We start from the raw sequence: 17,490 nt of genomic DNA, 5'->3' as shown, positions 1-17,490 counted from the left end.
TGTTATTTTCTTAATTTAGATGAACTTTAGATGAATTAGTGGATTAACCTTAGCTAGGGGTAGTTAACTTAAGAGAGAACTAACAATCAATTTCACAAATTATTCTCTCCTTTCCATGCTTTATTTATTTGAAATAATCAATTTGCAAAATGACATGATTATATATTTTAAATAAAAGGAATCACATTCTATCATAAAACGTTTCAAAACGCCACTAGTACGCAATTATAAGTATAATCTATAGATAACCTTCCAAGTTCGAATCAATCATGCATTTAATTAAACATAATCAATAAAAGATAATTAAAAGAGAACTCACTTCTTTCTGCTCTCCATTTAAAGAGTAATCTAGATTTTTCTACATAGTCATATTTATATCACGCTATTTTATTCAAAGTTCAAATTTTGTGAAATCTTCTATTAAAACTATTACTCATATGCAAGTTATTTTCTACAAGTTTTGTTTTAAAATAGTATTAGCATTTAAAATCATATCAACATACCTTTAAGTGTTACTTAGCATTTCAAACCCTCTTTGCTAAACGTCATTTGAAATTTCCTTTTCTATATAAATTATCATATTTTCTATCAGTCTTATTCTAGCTAATATTTCTCATTTAAAACCTTAGTAATATCTATAAGCATTATTTTAAATAGCATTGCTATATTTTTTTATCCTTTTTAAACCTTAGTAATAATTTACAAAATTATTTTCTCAAATATTATATCCGCATTTAATTTAATTAATTAACCTAAGTTGGTAGGATAACCGTAAGTTAACGGATTCTAAAGGATGCCTAACCCCTTCCCTTTAGGATAATATAGAGCCCTTACCTAGAATCACACTAGTTAAGCAGACTATTAATTGAGGTTTAGTTTTTAACTTTGCCTTAGTTAACCTCTAGGTGTCCTAATTCACCGTTAAATTAATTAGGTGACGACTCCTTAAAAAACAAATAAAACGGGAATCACCAATACGTCATACTCCTTTAAATCCGATCCGGGTTAAAATGGGGTGTGACATACATATACTAGTGTTACGAAAAAAAAGAGGTTAAAATTAATTTAGTTTTTCAAACCAAACCAATAAGTTAGTTTTTAAAATGTTTTCCAAAAATATTTTGTCCAGACAACATCAAATAATTATCATCAAAATGATATTTATTCAAAAAGAGTTTACATATCAGACAATGCATAAAATAGTTAAAGAGTAAAAATATATCAAAAGGTCGCTCAATTATAAAGAATTATGTGATAAAGTTATTCATTTTTTTATATATTAATAAAATCACTCAACTTAAAGTTATATTCTTATAAAATCATTCAATTAAATTTGTCAATAAAAGAGACATGATAAAATAATGTAAATATGGAGCCCACAAACAAAACAAAATTAAAGTAGACCCATATCTTACCCCATCCACCCACCCACAAATCAAAACGCTTCTTCATCTAAATGTATAATTTTAGGACCCGTTTGACCATAAGAATTATTCACTTTTTTCTGAATTTTTTTTCACTTTTTTAAAAAATTAGTGTTTGACCATGAAAATTTCAAATACAGTTTCAACTTCAAGTTGTATTTGAAATTTGAAAAATAAGAAAAACTTATTTTTCATTTTTTTCAAAATCAAAACAAGTACATTTCAACAAAAATATAATTTTAAAAATTATGGCCAAACATAATTTCAACTCTAAAATTTCAAAAAAAAGATTTGATTTCTATGGCCAAACGCGTATTTAAAGTATAACTAAAATTTTATTTAAAGTAAAATTTGTAAAAGCTGAAAATGAGGGAAACTTGTCAAAAAACAAAACAAACTAAAATAGCAGGCACCAATGTCTTATTCGTTGATTCAACACGCGGTATTCAAATAAGGTGGCTACTGCCTCTTTTACTTTTATAAGATGATCACACTTTCGAATAGGCAAATGTAGAGTAATCCAAATCGCAAATCTGACACGAAATTGCAAAAGCGAAAACGCAACAAAAGGCATGATGGAAACGGTTATGGAAGATGAAGAGTACAATTGACATCATCTACTTATGCAGTCTACAGCTGACATCATCAGTTTTGGAGGGTACTTAAAGGGCCCTAAAGTTAAAACTATTTACCAATTTATACAAGAATAATCAACGGAATAATTTTAAGTATTAACGGCAAATTGGACAATTCCAGTTAACCCCAAGCTGCTCTCATCGTGCTATGCACAGGCCCAAACACATAAAAATATTGAAATCAATGATTAACTTTTTAACGAATTTTGAATTGATTATCATAAGATAATCTCTATTTAGTAAAAGAAGTATATATTTCAAGTGTGTGGTTTTTAAATATTTTTAGAACTTGCAATATGTCACTATATTTATATGCTAATAAAACTTTTTATCCTTCTTTTTATCTAATTTCTCACTCAGTTAAATAAATTTTATTAATAAATTGAATAAAAAGCTTTTAAAGCAAAACCACTACAAATTCATACTACTATTTAGATAGAGCTTATTTTTTGGTAACTGTTTAACTATACAGATATATTCATATAAAAGCACAAACTTTAAAAATTAACAAAAAGCTATGTCGACAGGGGTAGAAACAGAACTTTTCACATAATTGCAAATGAAAAGTTCAGCGGGCCCACAAGCTTTAAAAATTAACAAAAAAACTGACGAAACTAGCGTTTAGACATACATTTCATCTCATGGTTTCAAAAAAAATTAAATATAAAATTTAACTCATAAGTTTATATTTTGTAAAAGGAGACCCATAAGTTGGTAGATATTTTTAAAAATTACTCTTACCAACCTCATTAACTTCCACCAACCTCATTATTATTCATGTTAAATTTTCGTTTTTATTGAACTAAAGTTTGACAATTAATGTTGTATTTTTTAAAAAGGTCTTCTAGTAGCGTATTAATTTTATTATGAACAAGACTATATAAGAATTGAAAATATTTTGATAGTTTTCACAACTTGTGGGGTTTTTATGTCTATAAGAGAAGATACAACTTAAGATATCCAAATTACATGTCCAAATATAATTTGAAACCATGATATTCAAACAATGTCCAAACGGCTCCTAACGAAAGTGCCGAAATTCAATGGGTGTTTCTGTCAATTTCCCGGCTGACCCGAAGCTGCTCTCCTTAGCGGCTTATTAATAAGTAGCAAAGTAATAAGTAATAGTAATAATAATCACTAGTATAGTAATAATAATAATAGTAAAGTAAAGTAAAACGTGGGGATATCAAAAGTATGAAAAGAAATAGTCAACGGTCGAGAAGAATGGATTGGAATTAAATAACTTTAGTCTTTCCAATATTTTAATCGGGACAAGGTACAGATAAAGATAGTTTTTGCCAGCCTACCTTGCAAAGTATTAATAAATGACGCCTAATTGGACATAAACTCTCAGCTATATATATGTATCTATCATCTTAATTCTTCTAGAGAAAGAGGGAAACTATTAAGAGTTTGAGAAAATGGGAAACTTATTTGCCGTGATGAAGCCAATGTTGCATTGTATAATGAAAGTTATGGGAATGACATCCCAAATGGTGGAGATAGAACCAGGAACCATAATGCATTTTTGGGTTCCAAACAACAAATTACCAAACAAATCAAAGCCTGCAGTTGTATTTGTTCATGGATTTGTTTCCAATGGAATTATTACTTGGCTTTTTCAAGTGCTCTCCTTAAGAGCTTCAGGTTCCGATTTTGCGATCTACGTCCCTGATTTACTTTTCTTCGGAGACTCTATCACCGATCGTCCCGAACGGTCAACGGATTTTCAGGTATATATTGAATTGTGTGATCATCCTATTTAAGGGTGGATTCAGGGACGCTAGTGGTTCATCTGAACTTTTTTCGTTGAAATGTTACATTGTCTATATAAAAAAAAAAATATTTTTATGAATTCACTTGACTTATTGCAATGTTTGCTTCCTCATATTTTGAGTTTCCTTGATTAAAATTTTGCCTTAACTGTTTATAAGTTTAATTACTTCCTTTGTGATCTCAATTGATGTGTTATACTTTCCTTTTTAGTTTGGCTAAAAAGAATGTCATTTTTTCATAATTAGAAATAATTTAACTTTGAAATTCCCCTTTTACCTTAATGACATGATTTATCGCCACACAAATGTTTAAGGTTTATTTTAGACCATAAAAGATCATGAATCTTATTTTATTTCTTAAATTTTGTGTCAAGTTAAGTACACGTAATTTGAGATACTTTTAATTACTTAACTATATTATTGTATCTTAATATTCCGTTTTACATGTGGATTTTATACTTTTTTTTATGGGAAAACTATGTGAAAACAGGCGGAATTTTTATTTTATTTTTTATTTTAGGCAGAATGTTTAGCAAAAGGAATGAAGAAGCTGGGTGTGACTAAGTTTTCTCTTGTTGGGCTAAGTTATGGAGGAATGGTTGGTTTCAAGTTGGCTCAATTGTATCCTGACTTGGTTGAATCTATGGTTATGTCAAGTACAGTTATAGAGTTAACTGAGTCTATTAGCAATGTTTCGTTGAAGAACATTGGGTTCACAAATTGGCCTGATTTTCTTTTGCCAAAAACTATCTCTGGAGTCAAAGTGCTTCTATCTATTGGCTCCCACAAGTTGCCATGGTTGCCTGAATTTTTCTACAGGGATTTTCTTGAGGTATCTTCTATGCTAAGCTTAATGATTATGTCTGATAATCTAATGAAAACATGTAACGGTTCTCTTTTTAAAATTGATTACATTAAAACTTTATTTTCAAAAGCATTGAATATGACCTAAATCTCAACTTTTATGTTTACAATTTTGTCAAGTCAAAAATGGAAAAGGAGGAAATAGAAGCAGCCTAAAAGACTAAAAGTCAAAAGTGGACAAACAATTTTATTTTGATGTACCATATAGTTCTTTTAATCTCAACTATCGTTCTTTTAACTTTTATTTTCAAAAAAATCATAGAATTAGGACCTAAATCTCAACTTTATGGTTAATCTCAACTTTTATGTTTATAACTATTTCAAGTTAAAAATGGATGAAGGAAGAAATAGAAGCAACCCTAAAAGATTAAAGTCTAAGTCAAAAGTGGACAAACAACTTTATTTTGATGTAATGTACTTGATCTCTTAACACAGGTACAATAATATCTTTTGACAATTACTCTAATTTATCGTTAGAGATCTGTATAACGGTATCCGCATATAACAGTATCTCTATAATAGCTAAGTTTTTTCTTAATTGATTTTTTATGTTATATTTTACTTCTCTATAACAACATTTCACCTATAACAACAACAACCAACTTTATAACAGTAGGCTCTTTGTAAAATTATTCCCCATATAACAACTTTCTTTTTTTGGTAAGATAATAATTAATCATCTTTATTAAAATAGAATATATATATATATATATATATATATATATATATATATATATATATATATGTGTGTGTGTGTGTGTGTGTGTGTGTGGTTACCAATAACAAGTGTAGAGATTTTGGCCAAATATTTGATCATTTAATACACTATTTAAGACAAAAAATATCATAGGAATATATATATTTTCATCATTAAAAGGTTTTACTTGGTTATACAAATGTGATTAAACTCAGAATATGGCAATTAAAAATGAAATATTAAATTTTATGCAACATTTTTGCCTATAACAGCGAAATATTATTTAAATGTCAACGCTGTTATAGGTGTATAACAGCAATTCTCTATAACAGTCAAAAATTTTTGGACCCAACGATGCTGTTATAGAGAGGTTTGACAATACATGAACCACTTTTTAATGAAACAGAAAAATAATTAATTTTTTTATAACTATTTGATATTCGAAATTTATTGGTCAATTTTAATTTTGAAACTCGAGAAGGGTCGAATTCATGATTACTTAGTTAATAGAGTATTACTAATCTATAAAATACAATAAATAGCTTGTTATACCGAGTTAAAGTATATTGTTTATGTAAAAATAAAAAATGTCCATGCATATATGTCAAATTAACGTGCTTGTACTATGATTCTAATCGTAAAGTGTTGTAAAAACAGGTAATGTTTGGAAACAGAAAGGAGAAAATGGAACTTCTTGAAGCTTTAGTAGTTAGTGACAAAGACGCCACTATCAGTGCCCCTAATTACTCTCAGGTTTGTCCAACTTTAATTTAATATTATTTTCTTTGATTTAATGGAATTCAGACTTTAATGTTACATGATTTCATTTTGTTTCATTGGTCACTACACTGTTAATTATGTGGCACACGCACATGGGATAACTTAAGGCACTTTTTCGAACTCTTAACGTTATTACTAGTTCACTTCCCTTCCCCAACTTTGGATGCATTACTTATAAAGATAATTGAATTAGGTGAGTTGCCCAAAAATCAGAGGTGACGGACCCATGGTTTTAATTTGCCTAGATAAGATATGCTCTTGTATAGCAGTAACTCTTTTCATAAAGAGTAAACTAAAGGACTAATTTAATAGTAGTCATTTTTTTAGTAAATGTCAAATTTCTCTCTTATCTCTCCATGAAAATAGTATTCATGAATCACTTTGTTTACTTTTCACACAGAGGATTTACATTTTATGCGGAGACGACGACAAGATTTTTAATATGACAGTTTCTGATAAGATGAAAGAGTAAGTCCCGAGCTTTGGCAATTATGTTTGAGCTGCTGAATTAATTTGCAGAACAATTTTGCAATTCAAAATTAATGCTTTGTTGATTAAATCTATCAAATATCTAATAATCATTAAAAATAAGTGCAGAAAATTGGGAGAAAATGCAACAATCCAATATATAAAAAGTGCGGGACATCTGGTTCAATTGGAGCGACCATGCACTTACAATCATTATCTCAAGAAATTTCTTTCACACTCGTGAATTGGCTTGTGAACCTGCGATGAATCTGTATAAAGATTTGAATTATGTGTACTAGAAGTTTATTAATTTTTTATGTTGTTGATTTAATTTAATTTGTTATAAGACATTGTTACTTCTGCGATATTATTAAATAGAGTTATCTGGAATAGTTAATTATTGTTATTTAAGGTAATTGTTAGTGTCTCATTAGTTATTCCTTCAACTATCGTTGTTTTATATGAATCCTCGCTGATCTTATAGCTCACTTTTAAGCTCATCTCACGCGAATATTATATAGAATTTGACTAAGGTTTAATTTTATAAAAAAAATAGCTACGCTGTGGATGTTGTTTGGTTTTCTTATTCTATATTAGAAATGTTACGAAAAAAAAGGTTAAAATTAATTTAGTTTTTCAAACCAAACCAATAAGTTAGTTTTTAAAATGTTTTCCAGAAATATTTTGTCCAGACAACATCAAAATGATATTTATTCAAAAAGAGTTTACATATCAGACAATGCATAAAATACTTAAAGAGTAAAAATATATCAAAAGGTCACTCAATTATAAAAAATTACGTGATAAAGTTATTCAATTTTTTTGTATCAATAAAATTACTCGACTTAAATTTATATTCTTATAAAATCACTTAATTAAATTTTTCAATGAAAGAAACTGGCATGACAAAATAATGTAAATATGGAACCCACAAACAAAACAAAATTAAAGCAGACCCATATCTTACCCCATCCACCCACCCACAAATCAAAACGCTTCTTCATCTAAATGTATAGTTTTAGGACCGTTTGATCATAAGAATTATTCACTTTTTTTGGATTTTTTTTTTTTAAATTAGTGTTCGATCATGAAAATTTTAAATACAACTTCAACTTCAAGTTGTATTTGGAATTTAAAAAACAAGAAAAACTTGTTTTTCATTTTTTTTCACAACCAAAACAAGTACATTTCAACAAAAATATAATCTCAAAAATTATGGCCAAACACAATTCTAACTCCAAAATTTCAGAAAAAGTTTTTTGATTTCTATGACCAAACGCCTATTTAAAGTATAATTAAAAATTTATTTAAAGTAAAATTTGTAAAAGCTGAAAATGAGGGAAACTTGTCAAAAAACAAAACAAACTAAAATAGCAGGCACCAATGTCTTATTGGTTGATTGAACACGCGGTATTCAAATAAGGTGGCTACTGCCTCTTTTACTTTTATAAGATGAATAGGCAAAAGTAGAATAATCCAAATCGCAAATCTGAGACGAAATTGCAAAAGCGAAAACGCAAAAAAAGGCATGATGGAAACGGTTATGGAAGATGAAGAGTACAATTGGAAAGAAGTAAAGCTTCCTTCTCTCATACCAATAGTGCCTGAACCGGAACTCACGAAAGAAACAGGGGAACGACGTCGGGGGCGTGATATAGTGGTGGCTATAGATCACGGTCCTAACAGCAAACACGCTTTTGATTGGACCATTACTCACCTTTGCCGTCTCGCTGATACGCTTCATCTCGTTCACGCCGTTTCAAGTAACTTCACATTCTATTGCTCGTAATGATAATTGTTGTTACTACTATTATAAAGCTCGATTTGTTCAAATCTTTGTTTCAGGTCTGAAAAATGAGATTGTGTATGAGGTTACACAGGCACTCATGGAGAAGCTTGCTGTCGAGGCTTTTGAGGTTGCTATGGTTAGTCTTTCTCTTTTCCAGATTCAAACTAGTTTTCCTTTGACCACCATTTCTTTTAATTATTTTGCATTGTCAGTACTTTTTACATAGTTTCCATCCAGACATGTAAATTTTATTTCAAAAAACTTAAAATTCCCATGTTCGAATGCATGGTTAAAATGAAAAGGTTTTGACTCTTGAAATTCGAACTGTGCCACATAAACTGGGACAAAGGGAGTATTTATTGTCAGAAATCCAGAATTTGATTAGCAGTCATCAGACATCATGTTTGACATTTTTACAATCCATTGCAAGATTTTCTTCTATTTAATATAGTAAGTATATGTTCAGCTAGATCTATAACATAATTCCTGTTTCAGTACTAGGGCCATATTCTGGCCTTTTCAAGATTAAACTGCTAGATTGTTCTGCAATTTTATCAAAGGGGTAGAGCGTCATCTCTTTCTCCCTTGTTTGCGACTACTACTAGAAGTTAAACACATTGTTGGGAAAGCCTTTATAACAAAATTTTAGTAACATCATTGTGCTTGTCGCTTGTGTTCTTGTCCGATTTAACCATCCAAGCGTTTAGACATAAATGTTTCGTCATGGAACAAATGATCAAATATATGAAGAGCTACTATTCGCCCTAAACATGGTACTTAAGCAGCCAATAAAAATTTATTTGAGACATGGCTAATTGATAGTTACCTGAAGGACAAGCTGTTGTGTATTGTTAGAAAAATTTACTTTGCGATTTCTTTCTTGAGAAGGCACTATTTGTTCGGTTCCTGTACAGATATCAATGCAATGAGAGCTTACCTGTTGTTAGTTACTCCTATAGTGGTTAAGATAAGTACTAAAGCATAAATTGATCTATAAATGCACAATTTCAGTAAGTTGTTTCATATCCTTACAATAAATGAGTTTGGATGAAGTAGACATACTGAAGGCTGAGAAAGTGCTTTACTGTGGTTGGTATGAACCTTTACGCTTATGCTTCTTCTTTTGGGGCTTCAACGTAGTCTAAAGTTGTGGTGGAAGGCATAGTCATATGAAAATATGATACATTCAGTGCCCAATTGGGAATAATTAAGATGAAATTATGGCAGTTGCAGTTCCCCAGTTTGTTGGCTGTTGTATTATTGAGAATCAGTGCTAGTCCACAAAGGTTCTGTCCCTGAGGCTTTAAGATTTTCAGAAATTTATCCAATTGTTGCTTCAATGATGCACATATCTTTACTTCTCTGATTTTTTTAGTTATTTGACGCATGATACGCCATTTCTATGCAAGTTTTTATGTGTTATGCAACAGTATCTTCATGAGTTTCTCTATTTGTTTATAGTATTGTCGACAATTGGAAAATATGTGCAACTTTTTCTTGCTAGCACATTGTTGTGACTATTAGTTATTCTCACGGCATATGCAGCATCTGTGTTTCCAGTTCTACTGTAGCTCATTACAACAACAACATACCCAGTAAATTCCCACAATGTGGGGTCCGGGGAGGGTAGAGTGGACGCAGACATTTGTAGCTCATTGTTGTGACTATTAGTTATTCTCACGGCATATGCAGCATCCGTGTTTCCAGTTCTACTGTAGCTCATTGGTGTGACTATTAGTTATTCTCATGGCATATGCAGCATCTGCATTTCCAGTTCTACTGTGGGAAATATTTTTCTTGCAGATATTCCACATCTTTTATTTTTTTCATTTTAAAGCCTTAAAGCGTTGTAATAAGAAGACCTTTTTCTCCACAGAAGTATTCGCTATAATACCCAGGAAGAAGTTTGTTATTGTTGGTTTTATTAAATTTGATCTTTGTTCTTTTTGGTTTTATTGAGCTTGACCACATGTAAAACAGTAATCTCTATGGTTCTGGTTTCATAGGTATGTATAACTTCTCGGAGTTGATAACATAGTAAACTCAATTCTTTTGGATCCATGTTGAAATAGGTGAAGACAGTGGCTAGGATTGTGGAAGGAGATGCTGGAAAGGTAATTTGCAAGGAAGCAGAAAGGTTGAAGCCTTCAGCTGTGGTTGTGGGAACCAGGGGACGTGGCATTTTCCAAAGGTATCCCTATCTATCTCTGTTACACACACGAGTGTATGCATGGACGCTCATTGGTTGTTAAGTCAATTACTGATTTTTCTGGTTGATTTGTCTTTAGTGTACTGCAAGGAAGTGTCAGTGAGTATTGCTTACACAACTGTAAGATAGCACCGGTGATCATAGTTCCTGGAAAAGGTATAGTGTTTACACCATTTTGTTCTTTAGCGTTAGTTCTTATTTTCCTTTTCATGAAATCAAAGTGTTGTGAAAATCTAAACTAGTTCAAATTATTGCGAAAACAGAGGCTGGGGAAGACTCTGTGATTTAATGGAACAACTTACTCTGAAGTGAGTCCATCCAAGTAATGCTAATTGGTATGAGTAGTGGCAGCAGCTGTATTACTGGTGGCAGGTTCTTCATTTATAATGTCTGTGCTTATATAGAAAGCTTATGCTATCATTGATGTAAAGTATTTTTATCTGGTTTTATATTGTGTTTTTATTTTATGTATTCGGTATTTTTAAGTTTGTTTGTTCGTAATACCAATTTATATTGTGAATAGTTGCTGATCACAGAGACAAAATTCATCTATTTACACATTGTATATTGTTCCTAAGAGATTGATGGCTTACCATTTGTGCTGGAACTTTAATAATTTCTGTCATAAGGATGTAATACATCACTTCTAGCCCCAAGAAACATATAAGCAGAAGAAGCATATTTTAAGATCTATTTGTTTAGCTCAATTAGAATTAAGAAGGAATCTGGACTAAATATAGTAATTTCCTCCTTTATTTAACATAAAGATGCAAGTTCTTCATTTGTCCATAGATTCTAGAGGGATTCTTTAAGAAGTCGAGAGCTGGGAAAGGGCATAATATAAAATGTTATGTCAAAATGTTGGCTCGAGGGTGCTGTCCTACACACCACAGATTATGAGAACCGTCTTAGATTTTTAGGAAACAATCATTGCGAAGATTTTTCGTTGAGCCGAGAGTCTATCGGAAACAGTCTCTCTACCTTCTCAAGGTAGGGGTAAGGTTTGCATACACACTACCCTCCCCAGAATCCACTTGTGAGATTAAACTGGGTTTGTTGTAATGATTGCGAGGATTTTAAGATAAATATTAAGGATTTTAAAGGAATTGCTTCGTAACCTTAGTGGGTCCAGTAAGACAAGAAGCAAAATCATCTTTCAGCATCTATTCAGGCAGGAAGAATCCCCATCCCCAGTTGATTTTGTCTGCAGAATAGGCCAGGTCCCTCTTTGCGCACTGAAAGTGAAGGTAAGCAGATGTTTTAGACAAAGAAATAATGCTGAAAGGCACAAGATGACATATATATACTAGGCCCAATGGTGGTGCTGCCCAGTCTCGGAGGAATGCCTCTGGTTTGCTCTGAACCATCAAAAATGAAGAGATAACCTCCTGAATATAATGGACTATATATTCCATAATGCTGAATGAGTGATGAAAAGCAATAACAGTCTTGCAACCTCCCCACGGCCCACACCCAACCAAAAAAAGGAAAGATGCAAGCACGAAAATAAGAATAAAGAATATAGAGAAAAAGAAACTCCCTTACTGGAGGACTGGAGAACTGAGTTAGATTACATGACAAGTAGTCACTACTTCGAGTTTGGTTAAGGATAATCCACAAGAATCCATGCTTTTTGAATTCAAAGCCACCAAAATGGCATCTACTCCATGTATGCCATCAGTGGCGGAGCCACAGGCACCCAAGCGGTGTCAACCGATACCCCTTCGTCGAAAAATTACACTGTGTAAATATGAAAAAAAGAACTTTTTTATGTATATATACTATGTGTTGAACCCCCTTAATTTCATCGTATATTTATTTTTTTATGCTATGACACCCCTTAGTAAAAATCATAGTTCCGCCACTGTATGCCATCAGTGGAATTTGGATCTGATTTTGAACAATTTTCAGTCCCTTGTATAAACCGCATAAGCTACTTATTCCTCTTTTTACCTTTCTTTCTTCAACCGATTAAAACAATATTTGATAGACTGATATGAAATACAATGATGCTTTCTATCTACAAAGTTTATTCTAATTGTGTGACAAAAAGATGAGCTGCGATATGATTAGGCACTAATCTATTTTCTTTTTCCAAATAGAGAAAGCATGAATCCTAATAATTAGTAGTTCGGATGGCTCAACATAACCAATTATTTTGAAAAAGAAAAGAGGCTTCTCCCTTTATTTATTTTCCAGGTCTTAATCGACATGTCTTATTCTTTCCAAAAGGCAACTATGCTAGCCAGTAGCCACTATGGTTTACTTGTTGGTTCCATTTCAATATGCTCATGGATCGCTCAATATTTCCATTCAAGTTCTAGTCAAGAGAGTAACAGCTTCTACCACTTGATGAGTATATGACCCTTAATAATCATGGATCGCTCAATATTTCCATTCAAGTTCTAGTCAAGAGAGTAACAGCTTCTGCCACTTGATGAGCATATGACCCTTAATAATCAATCTTTGGAATATTTATGCTTATCATAGAGCTATAGTCGACTCTCTTAATTAAGAATTTTGGAAGAGAATTTTATCTACTACTGTGACCACAAAACATTGTGTTTTCTACTATATTAGAATCAACCAGCTACTAGTAATCTTTATTGACAACTTTATATGATGAATTTCCATTAATTTTGTGGAAGAGTGTAATTTGTACTTTACAACTGACAGTAAAGTGGAAAATTAATATAACCATCTTGATTGATTACAACTGTAAGTTACACCACTACTATAACAGCTATTACTACGCCTATCCCAAATTAGTTGGGGTCGGCTTTTATGAATCCTCACTGACTGGGTATAATAAGGCATCATAAGAATAAAAACTCCAATTGGTACCAAATTGATTAAGCTACTGGCCTGATAGAGAGGTTTTTGCTGATTTTGTTCGCAACCTAGTGATAACATCATGGCCAAACAAATTATTTCTGTTGGAATGAATTTTGCACTAGCCACTGGCCCTCTGAGATTTCTCGGTCATAAAAAAGAGAAGAAGGAATGAATTTTGCACTCTTGTTGAGATGCCTTTTCTTTCATTTTTCCCCTTCAGCAGTTGATTTTGCTTGCCTTTATATAGAGATGAAATTTAGATTTATGTATATACAATTAGCCAGATTTCTACTTCCTTTCTAGTTTTTTTATACTGAATATCTTTGGCATGGTTGGCTCCAATTGCGTATTGATTAATTGTTATAGAGAAGATACGGTTTCCAATGAACACTGTCATAGTATTGCTTTGATATTCTTGAACTGCAACATTTACATACATAATATACTATGTTATGTACTTGGAAAAAAAAGAATCAGGATCCATGACATCTTGAGGTGAAGTCATTCAAGGATCTTGAATATTTAGAAATGCAAGGTCACATTTCCATCTTCAGGTCATTTTCAGCTTCAACAAAACCTGTACAATAATTAATAATTTTAGCTTCAACACTTGAACAGAAGCCTAACTGCTATTATTCTGGTGTTAAATTAAAGATTAGTGCCGTAATAAGTGGTCCTATATTTAGATATGCATTGTAGCTAAGATAGATAGGGGCCATAGGGTCCTCCGAGTATGAGAGAGCACGGTGTAAATTTCAGTAGATGCAGAAAGAACACAAATGATTTCTTTTCATTTGTGTACGCCTTTATGGGTAGAAGTTATCCACTACCTATGATGATAGGAAAGCCGATACTCGGCGGAATATTTGAAGAGCATTGGCCTACACTGCTGTTATTAGGCAAAAGGAAAGACAGGGTCCTCCCGAGACTCTTTAACTCTTAATAATGTAGTTGAATAATAACTGTTCATTTGTGTTGGATGGTTACTACCTGCCTATCAATCAACTGCTTTGGGGAGTTTTTTTGCCGTGCAAAAGTAACATTGTTTTGATCATTTAAGGTGGAAGACAGGAATAAAGGGAAGATACCTAATCAGCAGTCTTTTTCAACAGGAGTATAAATCAAAGAGGACCCAACTATTCTTAAAGCAACATGATAGGTTCTGGGTCTCTAATATGGAAAGTAACACCCACCTTAATTGATTTTTAATCTTCTTTTTGTTGATTCATCATAGACAGGATAGAAATAATGACTAGACATGTCGCTTGTGCATACCTGTACATGGATGGGGAAGAAACTGTGCTGATCTTCCTTGTTGAAGCTCCATTGCATACATGTTATCTAAGTCAGTGTTCCAAGTTGGAAAGCTCTGAACTTGCTGTATTTTGATGGAATTTTTGTTAGACAAATTGAAAGAAAAAGGAAATTAACAGTTCATTGAGCAAGTTTGGTTCAACTAATTACATTGATACCGGATGAATCAAGAAATAGTTCAGGGTTTAGTACGGGAGCGCTAGTGGTTCTACGTAGCGCCATTTCGCTAAGATTTAGAATACCCATTTCCAATCCAGAACTTGACACTATTTGCTGCAATGAATTGAACTGGCGTGGGGCCATACTAAGCATTTCGGATGGTGTTCCAGCTCCCACTGTGGGAAAACTAGACGTGCTAGTTGCAAATATCTGGAGAAATAAAATTTGAAATAAGCACACATTTTTACTCTGAAGAATGAAATAATTTCTTGATATGATATTCCCTTACATCTTTGTTGAAGAAATTGTCTACGTCGATATCAAGCCTTGGATTAACAGCAGCCAGTTTCATGGATAGGAACTGTCATGATCGTGAATTGTCAAATATAGAATCTCAATCATAATATTTCTAGCAACAACATCAAATGCATAAGGGATTATTGTTTCTTGATTTTTCTTTTACCTCTACTTGTCTTTGGAGAGACTGGACATAATTAATTATTTCATCTAGCATTCCTGCTTTCCCTGTGATCTTGTTACATCCTGGTACTAAATCTTGTAGAAATCTCATTCTTTCACTGATCTTTTCCCTTCTTACCTGCCAAATATATGAATTAACTTGCTGGTTAAGTTCACTGGAGTAAAACATTACTCTAGTTCGCAGTAAAAAACACTTAAACCAAAATCTATTACTTACTCTTTCAGCTAAACTGTGGCTATCAGTGGCTTGACCCCGACGTGCTCTGACATGAATATAGTCAGGCTTTTTATCTTCAGTAATTTTGGACTTCTCCTTTGAAGTATCAGAGGTTTCCTTACTGTTGTTACTGTTACTGGCGCTCCTTTTGTTGCTGTATTTCTCTGTTGTTACCTTGGAATCTCCCTCCTCTACGTATTCTTTCAATTTCTTTTCTTTGGTTTCCTCTTCTGCAACCTCCTGAAAAGATGCCCACAGATTGTAGATTACAGGACAGTTGCAACTGTTAGAATTGTGAACATTTTTAATTACTTGACCATCTCATCTAAAAAAATTAACTCTTAGAAAGAAAACACTTTCAAATTCTTAACTATATTATGTCTCAGCCACAGCGAAACGCGTGGCTTACACACAGACAGGGCGGGGAACAGTTTCAGTTGGAATTGAACATACCTTGAGATGTTGATTCTTATCTGCTTTTCTCTTCTTGAAGCTCTCCCTGCCTCTATTAGAACTCAGGATAGTCTCTTTGGCTTTAACAGTAGAAACGGCATTTTCCGCCATGGTAGGTGGGCAGCTTGTAGTTCTTGAAATCGCATAATTCATTTCACTTGGGTGTGACATTCCTCCATGTCCAACCCCAACTGAAACATAACCAAAACCTTCAGTACCGGTGTTCCCAAAATCACCCCAATTGTTCTCTAAACTGGGGTCTGACTTAATTGCCCGAGTCACAAGCTCATTAAGACTCTGATCGTTAACATTGATCAGACCATGAAATTGTTGAGCTTCAGACGTGTGATGAAAAGAATTCATCAGTTGATCATTTTGTTCATTAAAATAACTCATCTCTTGTTGCTGTTGCCATTTCATTCTCGCTCGTTGTCGCTCTAGCACGGTCATTTCTGAGCTTCCATTTCCTCCATTGCCGGTGATACTGTGTAACATTTCGGGTAATGCAATATTCATCAATGATAAAGATTCTTTTATCAAAAAGAGCAAGAGAGAAAAAGACTCCCAAAAGCTGCTAAAATGCTACTGTCCTTTGTTTTGCTTTGCGGAAAGTAACAAAGGCGATTCAGAATTGTATTAGAAAGATACTAGGTAGCTTCCTAACTCGTTCCTTCTTTGTTACGTCCTCTTGAACCAACTCCCTCTTTGCTTTCTTTCTCTTCAAGTACTATGAATGTACAGCTTTTTGAATTGAAGAAATTGGGTTCTTTCTTTTCTTTTCTTTTCTTTTTTCTTTCTTCTTCTTTCCTTTTCTTGTATGGTAAGTGAGGGAGAGAATGGGGTAGAATGTGTGAAGGTTAAAGGTATTAGGAAACTGGGGTATAAATAAGTATGAGAAAAGGTTGCCGAAAAGGAGAGGGTGAAGCCTGGGAAAATATGAGAAGCGGAGATGTGGAATTGTATTTACTTCTCAAACACCGTGTTTAATTAGATACAAAATTTTAAAAAGAAGAAAAAAAATATATAAAATTTACTTTTAGAACTTGTAGTATTAAACATGTCATAATATTTTATGGCTTTAAAAATAGAATAAGTAATTTCAAGTTACAGAGCTTTCAAATATAGAGATTTATAATTCTTTTGGCAATTAAAAAAAAAAGGTTTAATACATAGTCATCCCTTAAATTTGTTAGGATATTTCATTTAAATACTTGAATTAAGCCATGTTTCAATGAACACTCCTCAACTCCTAATAAAATGTTCCATGTTCTAGTTAAGCATATTCTGTTCATTTTTTTTTTTTTGCGTGTGTTTTCATTTGTCCATTAGGTAGTTAAGTTAACTGCATATGATATATCGTTTAATTATACGCATTTGCCTCAATAATG

General features: G+C 32.5%; 3 protein-coding genes across 4 annotated transcripts; 2 read left to right on the top strand and 1 right to left on the bottom strand.

Moving 5' to 3' along the window:
- Positions 1–3,398: 3,398 nt before the first annotated feature.
- LOC132600259 (uncharacterized) lies at positions 3,399–7,062 on the top strand. 2 transcript variants are annotated; one of them, XM_060313336.1, is made up of 5 exons: positions 3,399–3,795; positions 4,358–4,669; positions 6,056–6,151; positions 6,579–6,646; positions 6,771–7,062. In XM_060313336.1, exons 1-5 carry the CDS (start codon positions 3,484–3,486, stop codon positions 6,808–6,810), a joined length of 828 nt encoding a protein of 275 aa, XP_060169319.1. In that variant the 5' UTR covers positions 3,399–3,483; the 3' UTR covers positions 6,811–7,062. The 2 variants fall into 2 exon arrangements, with proteins under 2 accessions (XP_060169319.1, XP_060169318.1); XM_060313335.1 differs by having other exon boundaries at positions 3,402–3,795; positions 6,776–7,062.
- Positions 7,063–8,073: 1,011 nt separating this feature from the next.
- LOC132599180 (universal stress protein PHOS34) lies at positions 8,074–11,223 on the top strand. The gene is made up of 5 exons (XM_060312432.1): positions 8,074–8,409; positions 8,492–8,571; positions 10,508–10,626; positions 10,724–10,800; positions 10,908–11,223. Exons 1-5 carry the CDS (start codon positions 8,175–8,177, stop codon positions 10,931–10,933), a joined length of 537 nt encoding a protein of 178 aa, XP_060168415.1. The 5' UTR covers positions 8,074–8,174; the 3' UTR covers positions 10,934–11,223.
- Positions 11,224–13,856: 2,633 nt separating this feature from the next.
- LOC132599179 (transcription factor HBI1-like) lies at positions 13,857–16,936 on the bottom strand. The gene is made up of 7 exons (XM_060312431.1): positions 16,103–16,936; positions 15,650–15,889; positions 15,416–15,550; positions 15,242–15,313; positions 14,944–15,162; positions 14,755–14,857; positions 13,857–14,056 (listed from the first exon to the last, which is right to left on the bottom strand). Exons 1-7 carry the CDS (start codon positions 16,616–16,618, stop codon positions 14,016–14,018), a joined length of 1,326 nt encoding a protein of 441 aa, XP_060168414.1. The 5' UTR covers positions 16,619–16,936; the 3' UTR covers positions 13,857–14,015.
- Between the last annotated feature and the right edge of the window lie 554 nt (positions 16,937–17,490).

The sequence above is a fragment of the Lycium barbarum genome, chromosome 6 (genome assembly GCF_019175385.1).
Source record: "Lycium barbarum isolate Lr01 chromosome 6, ASM1917538v2, whole genome shotgun sequence".
Lineage (NCBI taxonomy): Eukaryota > Viridiplantae > Streptophyta > Magnoliopsida > Solanales > Solanaceae > Lycium > Lycium barbarum.
Note: the sequence above shows the minus strand (reverse complement) of the source record. Positions and strands in the feature narration are given on the sequence as shown.

Excerpts from the sequence above, each read along its gene's own strand:
- LOC132599180 (XM_060312432.1), top strand. The coding sequence starts at position 8,175 with ATGATGGAAACGGTTATGGAAGATGAAGAGTACAATTGGAAAGAAGTA. Across the intron at positions 10,627-10,723 it reads GGACGTGGCATTTTCCAAAG|TGTACTGCAAGGAAGTGTCA; the intron begins GTATCCCTATCT and ends ATTTGTCTTTAG. Across the intron at positions 10,801-10,907 it reads GATCATAGTTCCTGGAAAAG|AGGCTGGGGAAGACTCTGTG; the intron begins GTATAGTGTTTA and ends TTGCGAAAACAG.
- LOC132600259 (XM_060313335.1), top strand. The coding sequence starts at position 3,484 with ATGGGAAACTTATTTGCCGTGATGAAGCCAATGTTGCATTGTATAATG. Across the intron at positions 4,670-6,055 it reads TCTACAGGGATTTTCTTGAG|GTAATGTTTGGAAACAGAAA; the intron begins GTATCTTCTATG and ends TTGTAAAAACAG. Across the intron at positions 6,647-6,775 it reads GTTTCTGATAAGATGAAAGA|AAAATTGGGAGAAAATGCAA; the intron begins GTAAGTCCCGAG and ends AAATAAGTGCAG.
- LOC132599179 (XM_060312431.1), bottom strand. The coding sequence starts at position 16,618 with ATGAATATTGCATTACCCGAAATGTTACACAGTATCACCGGCAATGGA. Across the intron at positions 14,858-14,943 it reads TTGATTCATCCGGTATCAAT|CAAGTTCAGAGCTTTCCAAC; the intron begins GTAATTAGTTGA and ends ATCAAAATACAG. Across the intron at positions 14,057-14,754 it reads TCTTCCCCATCCATGTACAG|GTTTTGTTGAAGCTGAAAAT; the intron begins GTATGCACAAGC and ends ATTATTGTACAG.